General features: G+C 39.4%; 1 protein-coding gene and 1 non-coding gene across 3 annotated transcripts; one reads left to right on the plus strand and one right to left on the minus strand.

The window, feature by feature from the left end:
* Positions 1-69: 69 nt before the first annotated feature.
* TRNAS-UGA lies at positions 70-151 on the plus strand. The gene has a single exon. It is a non-coding gene; the product is annotated as a tRNA-Ser (tRNA).
* A 7,609-nt stretch (positions 152-7,760) lies between these two features.
* On the minus strand, positions 7,761-16,058 carry DNAJC12 (DnaJ heat shock protein family (Hsp40) member C12). 2 transcript variants are annotated; one of them, XM_033148945.1, is made up of 5 exons: positions 15,828-16,058; positions 13,196-13,274; positions 10,112-10,251; positions 9,715-9,820; positions 7,761-8,606 (listed from the first exon to the last, which is right to left on the minus strand). In XM_033148945.1, exons 1-5 carry the CDS (start codon positions 15,903-15,905, stop codon positions 8,512-8,514), a joined length of 498 nt encoding a protein of 165 aa, XP_033004836.1. In that variant the 5' UTR covers positions 15,906-16,058; the 3' UTR covers positions 7,761-8,511. The 2 variants fall into 2 exon arrangements, with proteins under 2 accessions (XP_033004836.1, XP_033004835.1); XM_033148944.1 differs by having other exon boundaries at positions 9,715-9,913; positions 15,828-16,054.
* Positions 16,059-16,426: the final 368 nt, after the last annotated feature.

Raw genomic sequence — 16,426 nt, forward strand, 5'->3', positions numbered from 1 at the left:
GCGAAGGTAAGTAGCAGAAGCCGTTTCCTGTTCTGCTAAATAGTTCTGTTTGCCTCTCGCTTCCATGTAGCAGCGATGGCCGAGTGGTTAAGGCGTTGGACTTGAAATCCAATGGGGTCTCCCCGCGCAGGTTCGAACCCTGCTCGCTGCGAAAGTGCGAGGGGTATTTTTTATTATTTTCATACCCTATCATTGCGTAAGGGAATCCGCAACATTTACTAGCGGTCGTACCATAAATATCGAATTGAATGAAACATTCGAGTGCATCGTGCCAATTTAAACGTTGCCTCCTTTAAATGCCCACGGTTGGTATGACAGCGTTCGATCTTTCATTTATTTATATTAAAAAAATGTTTAGTGTACAGTTAAACTCTTTTTCAGACCTTCGTATACTGCCTGGAAGGGGTCGGGGTGGCTCGCCCTGTCTCGATTGTAGAATCTTCCCGATTAGTCCTCCTGCGTATGTACAGAGCCGGGCACGCACACTCGCACGTGCGTAACTTTCTCCGTGGCGTCTCGGGTACAAGTTGTACGCGCGCACATTCCGCATTCGCAGCCAATCAGCGCATAGACATCGTGGGCAGGGACTGCTGCCGTGCCCTCGCTCGCCCTCCCTCCACCCATTGATTTTAAGGGGGGAATTTGAAAGCCTGACAAAGGCTTTACTTTTATGGACTTTGGCAATAATCCCACCCCTCCCCATATTGTGCAACTGTCTCATGTTTCAGGGGCAGTTTGGTTTTTAGAATTGTTGTATTTGTTCTACTTTGTGGGTAAATTGCCTTGAATGCTAATTACTAGAAAGGCACTGCAATAAATTAGAATAGAAATGAAAAAAAATATAGACTTGGTGGGAAATGTTCACAGTTTGTGTGTTTTGCTCCTAACCTTTTCCTTGAATCTCACCCACCCATTTTTTAAAAATTTACTATAAATTAAATGCAACATCTGTTTGATCTTAAACAGCACTTTTCATTTCCAGCATGCAATTTTTCATGGTGGTTGGTTTTTCTTACCCCATCCTTCCTCCAGATTGGAGCAGGGCTGTTGACAGGAGGGTACAGAGGCTACACAAGGATACTTTTTGTTTGTCAAGGTTGGCAAAATGTTTTTGTGTGTGTTTGTGTTGCTGAGGGCTGTGAATCGGCACATGCTTAGAGTATTTGTTGCTTGTTGTTGTTGTATATTTGTATCTAGCTTTTCCTCCCAGGAGCTTAAGGCTGCATCCATTAGCCTCCCCTCCCCACCTTTATCTTCAGAACTGCCTTGTGAGATGGGGTAGATGCAGAGTTGGTAGTTAAAAGTTGTGAACCTGTAAATACTTGGAGTATTTATTTATTTTTGCTTGTTGATATTTATCAGGGTTGGCATTTTCTTTCTCTATTTCTTTTGTCTTGGCCTTTCACCATAAACATCAGAACTATGAAACTGCAGTTAAAGCAAAGGGTGGACTGCTTTTCTGAATTTATTGTGTGTATTTATTTATTTATTTATCTATTTAAATATTTGAAATAATATTATCTAGATATACCTTGATGATTCTCCCTGGAATTCAAGGTTATGTTTATTGTCTTTTCATTTTTTATCTTTTCAACAGCCCTGCGATGTGGGCTAGTTAAGTTTAGATATGCAAGCAGCAGTTCTTGCCAATACAGTGGTACCTCGGGTTACAGATGCTTCAGGTTACAGACTCCCCTAACCCAGAAATAGTACCTCAGGTTAAGAACTTTGCTTCAAGATGAGAACAGAAATTGCGCGGCGCAGCGGCAGCAGGAGGCCCCATTAGCTAAAGTGGTACCTCAGGTTAAGAACAGTTTCAGGTTAAGAACGGACCTCCAGAACGAATTAAGTTCTTAACCTGTAGATTGCAAGGGGGAGCAGGTGAGAGATGCAGGGGGCCAAAACCACATACATTTTACAGGGCCCAATAAATTCTGTTAGCATCCCTGCTGGCCACCAGCACCACCTGTGCATCCATCAACAACACCAAGCCCTGAACAGTTCCTAAATTGTAGTTCGTCCCTGAGCAACTGGTACATTTGTAGTGAACATGAAAATTCTCTTTATTTGTCATGACTAAGCAGTTGTTGATAGACAGTCACTGTTCCCTATGTACTCTTGCCTGTCATCGTGCTGGTGACATCCTCTTGACAGTGACAGAATTCTCCTTTGATATTTCCATGAAAATCCCAAACATTTCCTTCCTAGCTGACATGACCACTCTAAACCTAGTGCATTATGGCAACCTTATCCTAAATTTTAGCTGGAAGCTTTGTAGAAAGTCAATGGAAAGGCTTAGAAAAAATATCGATCTCCTGTTTTCTGTTCAAACTTCAAACTAACATGCTAATAATCCTGTCAATGTAGTGACAAAGATGAAATCATCTTCTGCCTCCGAGTTATTTTGCATCATAGAAAACTGTTATGCATTCCATATTTCCTCCCTCAGTTGTACTGAACAATCCTAAGCATATTTGTTCAAAACTAAGTATCACTCAGTTTAATGGGGCTTACTCCCAAGGAAATGTAGGTGGGATTGCAGTTTTTAGGAAACAATGTTATGCAAGCTTAATTGGAAGTCTGTCCCATTGAAATCAGTGGTACTTTCCTCCAAGTAGACATGCACAGGATCAGGTTGTATGGTTTGTTTTCGGGTTTTCCCCTGGCAACCAGCAATTAAGTACCCACATATTTGAACTACAAAAGTAATTAAAGTGGTGCTACTTTTCTAAGATAAATCAGTGGGACTTATTTCCTAATAAAACCAAGTCTGTTTCTTCAAAAAGACTCCTGATCACAGCTGAATTTCATACAATGAGTTGAAACACAATGCATCTCTTGATCCATGCCAAATGCCCTAAGTATAGGCCTGATGTGCATCAGGCAATGAAACTTTATTAAAATGTTAATATGTGGCTCAGTTGACTTCAGCAAATGCTCTTGAATTTAAACTGGCTCAGCCCCATTGAAGTCAATTTGACCAAACTGATTCAAACTAAGATGTTTGCTTTAACTACTTTGTGTAGTGGGATTATTAGACACTTATGTGTAGTGGGGATTTACTAGAAGATTTCCCTCATCGCATCAAAAAAATTTTGTTTACTATCCTTTCTATTAAGTGTTGTTAACATTCAGACACTTAGGCACCAGGATTTGATGTCAGAACTCCATTCCAGACATCCACATCATAAAAGGCATGTGTTCTTAATGTGTTATTCGTCACAAACCTTTATAATAAGAGGAAACTACAAAGGGCTAAACCATCTCATTTAATAACTATAATACTTGACAGTTTCCAAAACATTCATTTTTCTGCATTCAATTTTCTGTCCCTAGTGTTTGACATCATTTTATTTAATGCAACAGGTCTGTATTGTGAATTTATTAATCCTTTGTGCCTAGAGTGTAAATGGTGGTATCACGTGCCAAAAAATGAGGAAGTGTAGTTCCAAGGACTAGCAAAGTACATTTTCTCTGAACACTGGTTCAAAATATAGACACACATATATCTGAGATAAACCCCACATGATAAGCAAATGCATGCATTAAAAATCACAATGGCTGCTTCTCCTGGGATAAAAAAGCTCCAATGGCCATTTTCAACAAAGAAATAGCCAGGGAGAGGGTTGCTTAACCCTTCTTTCACCCACTGCCTTTCAGCTGCCACCCACCACTCTCCACATTCCTTCTTGGGGTTTCAGATGTGTACAGTACAGTATTTATCTCTTTTGCAACACACACTTGGAAACCATCAGGGCAGGAAATCAGCTTCTGGGGAAGGGGAGAGTTGTAGCAGATAAGCAAAAAAGCAGGGGAAAGGTATCTATCTTCACCAGGACTGAAGCTAGTTTGAGAAACAACATCAAACATAAGTATTTTATAAGAAAGGACAGGATACATAATGCATTTAAGATAAATCTAGCAATGGAAATGCAGTGAGTGCACAGTAAACTGAAGTGTGAACACAGCCGTGGTCCTTCACATTGCACTGAAGCCACCGTCCTCTTTCATAAAGTCGTCTTTTCACCCACCCTCTGAGCTAGGCCTCTGTCAACACATAGGATTCCTTGAGCCCACTGAGGGGATCCAAGCCACCATTTGCAAAAGGTAGAAACAGCCAGCTGCAGAGTTAGCTGGGAAGTTGTAGGGAATGAACCAATAGAACAGACAGAACACACACACACACACACACACACACACACACACACACACAAAAGGGTTGATTGATACTGGAGCTTAGAGAGCATTGGTGACACTGATAGGTCAAACAGATGCCGAGAAGCAATAACGCCAAGCGCTAGCGACTGATGCATATCACAACATCTGAACCTGAAAGTATACAAAGTATTTTATTGTGCGAGACAGTTTTATCACTGGCTTTGCAATTACATCAGCTTTATAACATTTCATGCGCTGCCAATCACACCAAACTGCCCTTGCCATTCATTTTTTATGAATTTGGAAGGAGGTGGTGACTGCCTTCAGGAAATTAAAACCCCTCAATTACCATATTACTCATCAGTAGCACTTGCTACTATTGATGTGTATGGTGCTATTGTCCTGTTGCTCAGAACAAAAGGAAGCAATCTTTCTTGCTGCCTAGTCGTAGAAAGATAAGTATTTTAAATGACAAGCTATTCACATTCATGCTAATTTTGCATGAAGCTGTGGGAGAGGGTATCCACTGAAAATTAGACTTTAGAGCTTTGCTATTATTTTAGTTCTAGATTCATATAACCTATTAATTTACCACAGGCCCTACAATGGATGAGCATCACTCATCAAAATCCCTTTGTTTAATCACTAGATAAATCCTTGGGATAACTATTAACGGAGGTATGTAGAGTCTGTGGACATAATTTTAGAAGTTGAAATACCGGTATGTGCCCTAGAGAAATGGTCAAACTAATTATCCATCTAGCCCAGTGGCTCTCCAGAGTCTCAGGAAAATGTATTTACCATCCTACTACCTATCCTGTTTAACTGGAGATGCCAAAGATTGAATCAGGAATCTTCTACATTCAAACCATGTACTCTACTGCTAAAAACAGTCCTCTAGGAGTTCTACCATGCAATGTAATGTAGTTTTACAATGGAATGTATCTTATGCCTAATAATGGCTTCCAATGCATTTCCCACCTCAGTTTAAGGTGTTGTTTGTTACCTATAAAGTATTGTCACACACCACTCCAAATCTCCAAGCAGTGCAAGATTCCAGGGGGTTCCAGGCGCCTTATTCAGGATTCATGTTTCCATTTTGGAAATGAGGCACAGCAGAGACTGTGGTGCCTTTATGATATGTGGTTTATTTACACATATATACAACCTGAGCCTATAATGGAGGGGTTCGCAGCATTAACAGCCCAGAAGAGTCTTGTTTCTCCCATAGCTGCAGCCCTGAATTCAAACAGAAATCAAGCATTGTGCTCTGCCTCTGCCTTTTCCATCCTGCCATCTTTCCCCCCTAGGTCACCTCATTGGGAACTCAAATCTGACTTTTCCTAACTATCTTAAGAGCTAGAGAAGGGGAACCAACTCATATTGGCACAGAGCCCCATCTCCTTACTTTCTTAATATCACCTTTCCCTTGTTTTCTTAATGGCAATTACATCAGGAAACTAGCCTGGCTTGTATTTCAACCATTGCTGAAACCCACGAGTTCAGGACGCTTGATTAAATTCAAGCACTTACTGGATCCAGGAATGTAGGGGGCTGGCACCCCAAGCTCACAACAGTATGGTCTGGGACTGGGTTATTTCACTGAATAAATCTTCCTATATGATTTTATTCACCCACTGTCATCTGAGTTGGTGACTATTAGCACATCTTATGGTAGGCAATTCCTTTTGTCTGTTCTGAATCTTCCAACAAGCAGCTTCATTGGATGGCTGTGGGTTTTAGTATTATCAGAGGAGAACAAGGAGGGCGAGAGAAAGAGAACCCTCTTTATTCACTTATTCCATCATGCCCAATTTTATACACCTCTATCATTTTATACACCCTTGCTCACCATTTTTCCAACCTTTCATAATAGAGGAGTTCCTCCATTCCCTTGATCCAAGCTAAAGTGAATCACCTAGGCAGAGGCCGGTTTGGTTTCCGGAGATACTAGAAAAATGATTTCTTTAGCTGCTCAAACAAATAAATCTAAAATATCCTCAAAACTTGAAAAATGCTCCCTGACTATATGATTATTAATTTTTGTAGAATTGTCTGCTTTCCCACAGTACTTCTCTGTCTTGTGATTTACTCAAATGGTAAAACAAAGAGAAGGAGGAAATAAAACAAAAAGGAGTAGGCAACATTTATACTCAACTTCAAAATAATTTATTAATATAAAGGCAACAGAACATACAAGAAAAGAAACAAATCAGACTACACATCACCTTTTGTGTTCAATGCAAGATATCAATACAGTTTTAATAATATACAATAGGCTATGGTTCAGGCACACAAAACCATTTCACGCTGAAATTTTAAATGACTGACAATGGGCCAGTGCCATGCTAAACTCATGTATACAAATAGCTTTGCTTTCTGCATCCCAAAAGATTGGTACCAGGCACAGGTCTTTCTTTTTAAAGGAAGGTTCTGGTGCTTACACTTTCAAATAAGTGCTTAAAATGTTGAAGTTGTGTCTGGTAGAAATTCCCAAAGCAGAGCTTCTGGTGCAAGGAAGGGGAATATTCAGTGCCCACATGTCATATTAATTCACACTGTTATTAGCAGAAAGATAATATCCCTTCAGCATCTTAGCAGAAGGATAGTGCCACCAAAAGTATTAACGCAGCAGTGGTGCAGTGTGCCAAAGATACTGAAACTGGTGGCAACTGTGCTAAACATGGCTCAAGCCACCTTAACAAGAGGCAACATCATCTTTGTCTGAGAAAACGAACCAGGACCCTGCCATTCTGGATCCCATGGTTCTCATGCTACTTTCTCAAGGTGCATGAGAGGAGAAGTCAAACAGGAAAGTATACTTCTTATCATCCAGAAATGGACACAAACTGACAAGGTGCCTGCACTGCTGGTTGAACAATTTTAGTGAACATTGTAGAGAGGAGGGTGAGCACAGAATACTATACCACAGGCACTCCCAAACCTGGCCCTCCAGATGTTTTGGGATTACAATTCCCATCATCCCTGACCACTGGTCCTGTTAGCTAGGGATGATGGGAGTTGTAGTCCCAAAACATCTGGAGGGCCGAGTTTGGGGATGCCTGCTATACTACATGAGAGTCCACGGAAAAGCAAGAACAAAACTTCTGAGAAATAACATAGCTGCATGTAAGACAGATCAGTCTTCAACTGTTAACTATGAGTTACAATTATGTTATAGTAATATTATTTATTTATATCCTGTAGTGCCATCAGTGTACTGTACATGATGTTTAGAGAGTATTACAAGCAAAAAGAAAGAAAGAAAAAGGCAGGTAACAGTCACAACAAACTTCCGTTCTAAATTTTGGCAATGAAGCAAAAGAAGAGAAACGCAAATATGTGCTACATTGGAGATCCCAACATAGTGTGTGTGTGTGAGTGTGAGTGTGTGTGTGTGTGTGTGAGAGAGAGAGAGAGAGAGAGAGAGAGAGAAAGTGAGAAAGAAAGCAGTGATAGGGTGAAAATATTAGAACCCTTCTTGATGCACAATAGCAAACAATGGGGGTCCTGAAACTACTTTTATAAAAAGAAAAAATTAAAGATAGCTCCATCGGTAGAGTATGAGACTCTTAATCTCAGGATTGTGGGTTCGAGCATGAAGATTCTTGCACTGCAGGGGGTTGGACTAGATGACCCTTGACTCCCTTGCAACTCTACAATTCTATTATTCTATGTTAGGTTATCCAAATTAACATGTAGTTTGTCCCTCAGGGGATAGGACAACAAGAACTAAATATAAGTAGATGCTGTTTTTTTATGTGGGGGATAAAGACTCAAAGGGTTATATCAAAAGTTTCCCAGGAAAGGTAGGTTTTGAAATGATACTGAGTGGTAGCATGAGAAAGTTAATATGGAAAGAGAGAGAACCAGTTATCAGTGGCTGGTGGCAAGAGAAAATAAGAAGAATATAGGATACCTTTGGTTGGATGAGTATGGTAGAGTTAAAGGGCTAAAGGCTGTTTGAAGGAATATAGCAGGAAACAAGGGCATAAAGATATAAGGGATCAAGGATGTTGAGTAACATGTGCTTTTCCCAACTGTTCAATAATGATAGGAAACAGCTCACGTATACATTAAGTATGAACGTTGGAAAAAGCGGTTAACTGTATTCACATATTACTTCTGCTAATAATGAATAACATGAAAATACCTGCCAACATTAAAAAAAAAAACAAGCAAACTATACATGGTATTTTGCATGGGAAATTGTGGCATCAATCGTACAAAACTACCATACCTAGTTAAATAATATTCAAAGACACTCCTTTATGAACATATGCAAAATACTGAAATGGTGAACACAGTGTTCAACATATAGTTGGTCTTCTGCATGGTATTTGGTCTTCTGCTTCATATTTCATAGTTTCTAAACTTCCGCAAGAGTTCAGATGGAGTGTCACCAGACCAACGAAAGCGCAAATGCCAACGGTTTGGATCGGAAAATCCTGTAAGGGAGTGGGGGGAATTGAGAGAGAGAGAGAGAGAGAGAGAGAGAGAGAGAGAGAGAGAGAGAGAGAGAGAAAAGAATCAGCTAGTAGAGAGGAAATGGTACTTTGGGTTTATAAAGTAAAACTCCTGTAATACAAAAACCACCAACTCTGTGCTTATCCATTCATTTAGGAAAGGCCAAAAACTGTAGATGAAGCTAGGTAACTTGGTGGAGGGGGGTGCATTCAAGCCATGCACACAACTAGACCTAGTCCTGGGTTGGCTCAGTACCATGCACATACACAATATTAAGAAACCAGCATCACAATGTATCCCAAAGAGAACCTGCATGGTAAAGCCACTTTGAGGTTTAAGGAACGAAGCTTGCCAAATTGTTGGGTTTCTTTGTCCATACATATATTTTGGGCCCGTAAATCAGTAACACTGGCTCCCACTCTACCAAGGATTAGTATCCCCAATTTTTATGGTACTTTGTCTCTCCCACCAGCTGTCCTTCAGAGATAAAAGTTCAAGGAAGTTTCCTGCCCTTCCTATTCTGCACCTAGTTCATACATGCATGCACATCACTTCATTTCTCAGCATTTGTTACTGCACTGTTAACAAAAGCTATTCTGTTCTTCAAAATCATTTGAAAATTCCATCTGAATGTGTGGCCTGCTACACTGTGTTTGAGATGATAGGGAAGCTCCATCTGTGATGTTTGACCTGCAATCTCACACTCACACACCACGTTAGCACTTGATCCTGCAGTCTTCAAGGGACACTCATGCACATGTGAACTAGCTCCAGCTGAAACATGAGAAGTATGAAGCGCAGTACTCAGAAAGACATGTGCAGCATGATGCCCTATGGACTACACCATCTGAACACCCTACAATTTCTTGGGTGTGCTATGTAGGAGATTCAGATGAGCTGTGCACAGATGCCATGCAGCTTGCAGGGATCAGGTACACCGAGAAGCATACCTGATCTTCATGCAAACCCACATGAGGACAAAGCCCACCTCCGAGAATAAAAGAAGGCTGCATATTTCACTTATCTGGTGCCAGTCCCAATTATCTGGATTTTTTTCTGTGTCAAGCACTGGAACCACAAACTATTTACCTGGGGAATCAGGGCTCTTTGGTGACAGCAGCTTCCCAGCAGTGGGGTCAAAGTCTTCTAGCCCCCTTTGGTCATCCAGCTGCTCATGATTGTTGTTTTCAGATTTCTGGGGGAAATTGTCAGCCATCTTATCATTAAGATTTAAAACGGGAGCTTCCAGCATTGGCTCTTTTTTACCTCTGACAGCCCAGTGCATTGACTAGACAAAAAGCAAACAAATCAGTGGCATTTGTGAGTTGTAACACAGCTACACATGCTTGCCTAAGGGTGAATGATATCCTCACTGATTCCCATTCCCCTTGCTGAACAATGCTAGCTAGTAGAGAACTTCCCCACCCACAGAATGGCCTCTTTTTTCTATTCCCCAAGAATTATAGATGCATAAACCAAAACTAACTGTTTTGACTGAGTTGCTCAGAGCCTCCCACTGCTGGAACGGGATGGTAATATTGCTTCTCCGCCAGTAATCATAGCGAGATCGGCTCTCTTCATTGGTGAGGATTTCTTTGGCTTGCTGTAGCTTCTGAAAATTCTCCACTACAAATCAGAGACAGAAGAAAATTTTATGAAAATTTTACTGAAATGTATGTGTTGCTTTTTTGTGTTTTTAATTATTTTATGTGTAAATGACTTTCAGTCAGTGATTTAGAAGGCAATAAATAAATTAATTGCAATAATAATAACAATAATCCTTTGTTGGATATCACTCAGCGTGGAGGATATATCCACTGTCAATATTTTGCAGAAGGGATTCAAGTGCATTATAAAAATTTAGGTTTGTAGTTAAAAATTATTAAAGCACACTATCTCCTTAGCATGACAAATTCACTTATTCTTTTTTAAAAAATCAGACTTATTGCAGTTTGGGAAGTGACAGGAGACATATATTGAAAGGTGTGAAGTGATTATAGGAAAGTGTTCAAACACCCCACAAGCAAATCAGAACAAACGCTCAATAAATATAGTCTAACTCTCCACAAAAGCATTGCGCAAGCAAATCAGGATGAATACTCAATAAATAGGTCACCTGGAGGAGCCCTTAGTTTGATTTTGAAGATTTCAAATGCAATCACGATGACTAAAAAAGAATAAGTCATCAAAGGCAACCAGGTATATACAAGTGAAACAGAACAGATAGTTCCAAGAGCATCATGAGAGCAGTGATATGCACATATTAGGTCTACTACAAAACAAAAACTTCCCTATCGCATTAGGGTGATCTCATTTTTTCCAGTGGATATGAAAGTTTCCATACTATAACAGAAACATAAGTCCGCATCCTTAGTAACCATCTGTGTAAAGATTATGGAGATTTATATTTTTTCTATGAGTCACCTTTCTATTATATCAGTGTTTTTCAACCTTTTTTGGGCAAAGGCACACTTGTTTCATGAAAAAAATCACGAGGCACACCACCATTAGAAAATGTTAAAAATTTTAACTCTGTGCCTATATTGACTATATATAAAGTAATTCTCTTGAATTTTTCAATTTTTCCCACGGCACACCAGGCAACATCTCGCGGCACACTAGTGTGCCGCGGAACAGTGGTTGAAAAACACTGTATTATATGATCATTATTATTACATTCATTCATGTCAGTTTACTATACTAGATAGATCTTTTGAAAGGCAGTGAATTAAAATGCTAACAGGGACTGGCAAACACAAACAAAACGTCATACAGTTTAGTTTTCCAGTTATGTTTCTCCCTCATCCCTGATTGGCAAGCTGATAAATCTTCTGCAGGAAGCAATTTAGATAAAAGGGACAAGGCAGTATTTTAACATCTAGTCATGACGTAAATAATATGAAGAATAAATATACATTCACTAGACCCATAAACATGATTTTTTTTTTACTCCTCATTCTTATTTGCATAATATACAATTTTGTCATTTGCCTCTGATTTTTTAACTACACATTACATGGAAATGTGTGTTAGCAGTGGCCCAATACCATTTTAGAAAGCAAAAATAGCTTTGGAAAGAGATTTTGAGTGATTAAGTGGGAAGGCAGGTACTCTACCTTATTTTCACTCCAAAATGTCCTTTCTGGCAACATTTCCTCCATGAGGTTCAAAATATTTTTCACTTGGGGGACAATTTGATGTGGATAAACAGTGGGCATGAAACGGGTTAACCACCTTTAACACAAACACAATCCCATTACCCCCTTCCCACATCTTAGTTGTTCCCAAATTATTACTCTGCACAGGTCCAGAAACAATGTACTGCCAAATATAATTTTAATATTTAAAACAAAGGGTTATACCCAACTAAGTCCTACTGAGCATAGACCCATTGGAATTAATGAATCTAAATGAGTCACATCCACAACTTCAATGGGTCTACTATGTGTAGGATTAACATTGGATAAAACCCAAAATGTGTAAAAAAAATTGAAATGCAAATAAATCTATACAATATTAAACACCCTGAGTTTGCATAGTCTCTTATGACTATTTCTTGTTCAAAAAATAAGTGCACATGTTAACAGGGTTGCAACTTCATAAAGCCCCATCTGTTGCTTAATGCTTTACTTTAGCTGTAGATCATTTGGAGAAAAAAAGCTGGACCGTAATTTGTTTCAAAAAAGGGAAGTGAAGCATTTGATTTTGTAAGCCACCCTATTAAACCTACGTTGCCAAACAACTGCACTAAAGAATAGAGTAGCTATGATTTTCCTCCAGAATCAATGTTTGTATAAGCATTAGGGCCATATAGTTCAACTTGCTGCTGAAAAGGAAGTGTGCCACACAAATATAAATAAAACGAAGTGTGCTGCATATATGTAAATAGGGCAAAGTATTAGGCAGGAAACTGAGGATACTTGTGCCTTAACTTCTTCTATCGTAGCCAGTGCCATCAAGTGACAAGGCTGGGCATTTGCTAGGGCCCATATACTTGTAGAGGGTGAACTTCCACAGCAGGGTGACCAGTCTTACCTTTCACAAGATGGCAGGAAAGGCAGCATGTTTTGGAATTTTTGATTTGCACCCCACTCCTTTGTCAGGGTTAGGGACGGGGGTGGTGCTGTGGTGTAAAACACAGTGCCTAGGGCTTGCCAATTGGAAGGTCGACAGTTCGAATTCCTGCACACAGGGTGAGCTCCCATTGCTTGGTCCCAGTTCCTGCCTACCTAGCAGTTCAAAAGCACGTCAAGTGTAAGTAGATAAATAGGTGGGAAGGTAAACGGCATTTCCGTGCACTGCTCTGCTTCGCCAGAAGCAGCTTAGTCATGCTGGCCACATGACCCGGAATCTGTCTGTGGACAAACACCAGCTCCCTCCACCTATAGAGCGAGATGAGCGCGCAACCCCAGAGTCATCCGCGACTGGACCTAATGGTCAGCAGTCACTTTACCTTTTACCTTTGTCAGGGTTAGGGGGTGCTTTGGCCAACAGCTCTCAAAATCCTGAACCACTGTTCTGTGTAACATCACCTGTTTCATTTTGAGAGAGAAAAGGAAAAACCACATACCAGCTTGAGGGTTTCCAGGATGCTTGTCAGGATGACATGCGAGGGCTCGAACCTTAAATTCTGAAATAATTTGTTCAACCTAGACAAACAATTGAAGAATGGATGGAAGTTGTTTTCTTACGAAAAAATATACTGTACCTATGGAAGCTTCATATATGACTTGTTTCTTACACAAGTATGTATGGCACCATGTGTAAAACTCATGGGTTTGTATTATCCATTTTACTGAATGTAAGATTTACTATAGTGGCAATTGGTATTCACAGTGAAACAACCACTTACACCATCTTTACCTGATACAGGCAGCGCATAGGGGAATATATTTATTTTCCCTTACCAATAACTGCGTCAAGCAACTCTTCTTTTGCTATAGGTTGGCACTAGAGCCTCAGTACCCAGCAAAATAAAGTCTATGCATGTGTTCATGCACCATTTATTCGACAGAAGATCCGTGGAAGTCAAGGTCAGATTTCCTTGGAAATAGTCTCCACCAATGTTGGGATATACATATCTCACTATATGTGTAAATATGGTAAATTAATCCCAAAGCTGCTTGAGTGCAAAACATTTTCCATATATCTAGATTTCTTTAATTCTAAAACATACATAGGTTCTGTTGAAAATGGCAGACTCACACAATACTATGGCTGTCAGCAATCTCTTGTGTCTGCTGCTCATGGTTTGTAATGTGAAACATCTCTGTCTCCCTAACATAAATCACTTTTGTGCAGTGGATCAGCTTTCAAAGCCAGCAGACAGCTTTTTCATAAAATTTTATTTCTGTTTACTTCACTTAGGATGCTACCCACTTGTTGTGGTTCAAAATGACTATTCCATTGACACAGCTTTTCATTACAAAAATCAACCATGCTGACTTTTCACGCAGGCAAAATCTAGTGCCACTTGCTGGAAGCCATCTCAGCAAACCTTTAGTGGGTGGGCAGAAGGCAGATCTGGATCTACTGGTAGATCTCTTGGTAGTTTGCAGATCAGAAAAGATTTGCAACTCCCAACTTGTTTAACAATAGCATCAAGAAAATTATATCCCCTCTTCCTGCTTCAACTACTGAGGTGAAGAAAGCTTGTGGTAACTGAGAGTGGATTTTTGCTTGAAAGAGTTCCATTCCTCTCTGGTACTCAAAGCAAATTTCTGGGCTCAGCATTCTTTTAGTCTGTGCTTTTTTCACCTTGTTTTGCTTGGTGGATCTCTAAGTTCTAGTAAAATGCAAGTGAAATCCACAAGCCCAAAATGTGGACACTCACAATAAGTTTTTATTTACTGTGGGAAGGGATATTATCTTTTCAAAGCCAGCAAGGATTTCAATGAAATCCACTAAGTACCAGATTGCTGTTCCCTTACATCAGCATAGATCTTTTTAAACAGAACAACTGTAACTACTGGTACATTCTGTGCCACTGTAACCTCAAATATAATCTACTGAGGCTTTGAGCTCTACTGAGCCCTGTTTAGGGAAGTTTTTAATCTGTGATATTTTAATGTATTTTAATATTTGTTGGAAGCCGCCCAGAGTGGCTGGGGAGACCCAGCCAGATGGGCGGGGTACAAATTAATAATAATAATAATAATAATAATAATAATAATAATAATAATTTGGATATTAACTGGACTATTTAAGTTAACACAGGACAACTAGAGAATGCAGAGAATTCCTTAGGTATATACCAATTAAAAGGTTATTCAAGTGCTATTCAGATAATTGTATTCCTTCACTGCAAAATGATGGTGATTAGTTATCATCATCATTTTGCAGTAAACGTAAACAAGTATTTTGATCACCAGTGAGGAGAAATTGCAGGCAACATTAGATCTATTTGAAGTCTCTATTATGATGTTTCCAAAAAGGAAGAAAAATATTTAACTTATAATCTTTTGCATACTTTCCTGGGAGTTGAACTCAGTGGGACTTCTAAGTAAATACTTCATAGGAGTGTGCTGTTAGTCCACTGTGAATTACTGTAATTTTTTTTTAAAGCATGCTACAGCCCATAACTGGTGGTCTGAATTTGGTGAATAATGACAGCCAGATGTAAAGGTGAAAAATACATGATCATTACTATTCACTGGTGATTGCTGAGGTTGCCCCTCAGCAAATCTAACATTTTCGACATTCACAAAAGCAGGCTAGGTTATTCAACACTCACATATGGTATGGCAGTATCATTAACTGTAACATATAGACTGAGGTTGCATTTCTATGCATCTTACCTGGGAGTAAGCCCCACTATGCTCAAGAGGATTTGCTTTCGAACAAATATGTTTAAGATTGTGCCATGTATAGCTTTCTGGAAGCCTCCAATAGTTACTTTCAGAACTGCTTCATATTTACGTTACACAATTGTAATGAAAAAATTCAAACTCTTCTATTGAAACAAAGCTGTGTGAACAGTTAATTGTGTTCAACAGCTTAATGTTGCATAGGTAAAAAAAACTTAACGGGGTGAGAAAAACAGATCAACTGCTAAAAATATGTACAGAAAACATGGGGAAATTATGGAAGAACAGAAACAGCACATATACACCAAATCAAACCAATTGACAAAGAAAGAACATTTTTAAAAAATGTAATGAACTAAGGGGGGCATTAGTAAAATCATAATTAACTAGTCTTACTGTAGACAATTCATCACAGCCTAGCAAGCTGTAAAAATCTTCCATGTCCTCCAGTCTGCAGTTCAAAATTGCATCCATCTGCTTCAATCTGGCAAGCACTTTCCCACTTTCTGAAAACAGAAACACAAAAAGCTTAAAGGCGTTTTTTTAACCAGTTCAAAGCTATTTAAAGTGATTACAGAAAAACCGATAGGTGCAGTGATGCTGAAGCTTCTCTACGGATGGTTTTATACACTGAGATGTCACCCGAGACTCTGTAAGCACACCCTCGAATGAGCCTGCTCTTATTGGTGGAAGCGAATTCTGATCACAGTTTACAATTGCAAAGCTCTCTGGGATTTGCAGTTTACAGAGTCGGGGGGGGGGGGAATCCAGCTTTATGATTCATGTTTCCACTTGTAAAGAGCTTAGCTTTTTAATGGTTGTTTTGAAAAGTTAAAATTGCTTTCAGTTTAATATTTTGGCCGCGGGTATGTGCTTAATTTGGGGTTTGTTGTTTGTTTTATAATGTTTTGTTGCTGATTTGTTAGCCACCTTCAGTTTCTTTGGAAAACTAGGCATGATAAGAGTTTTTAAAACAAATAAAGTGGGAAATTTCA

The sequence above is a fragment of the Lacerta agilis genome, chromosome 5 (assembly GCF_009819535.1).
Source record: "Lacerta agilis isolate rLacAgi1 chromosome 5, rLacAgi1.pri, whole genome shotgun sequence".
NCBI lineage: Eukaryota > Metazoa > Chordata > Lepidosauria > Squamata > Lacertidae > Lacerta > Lacerta agilis.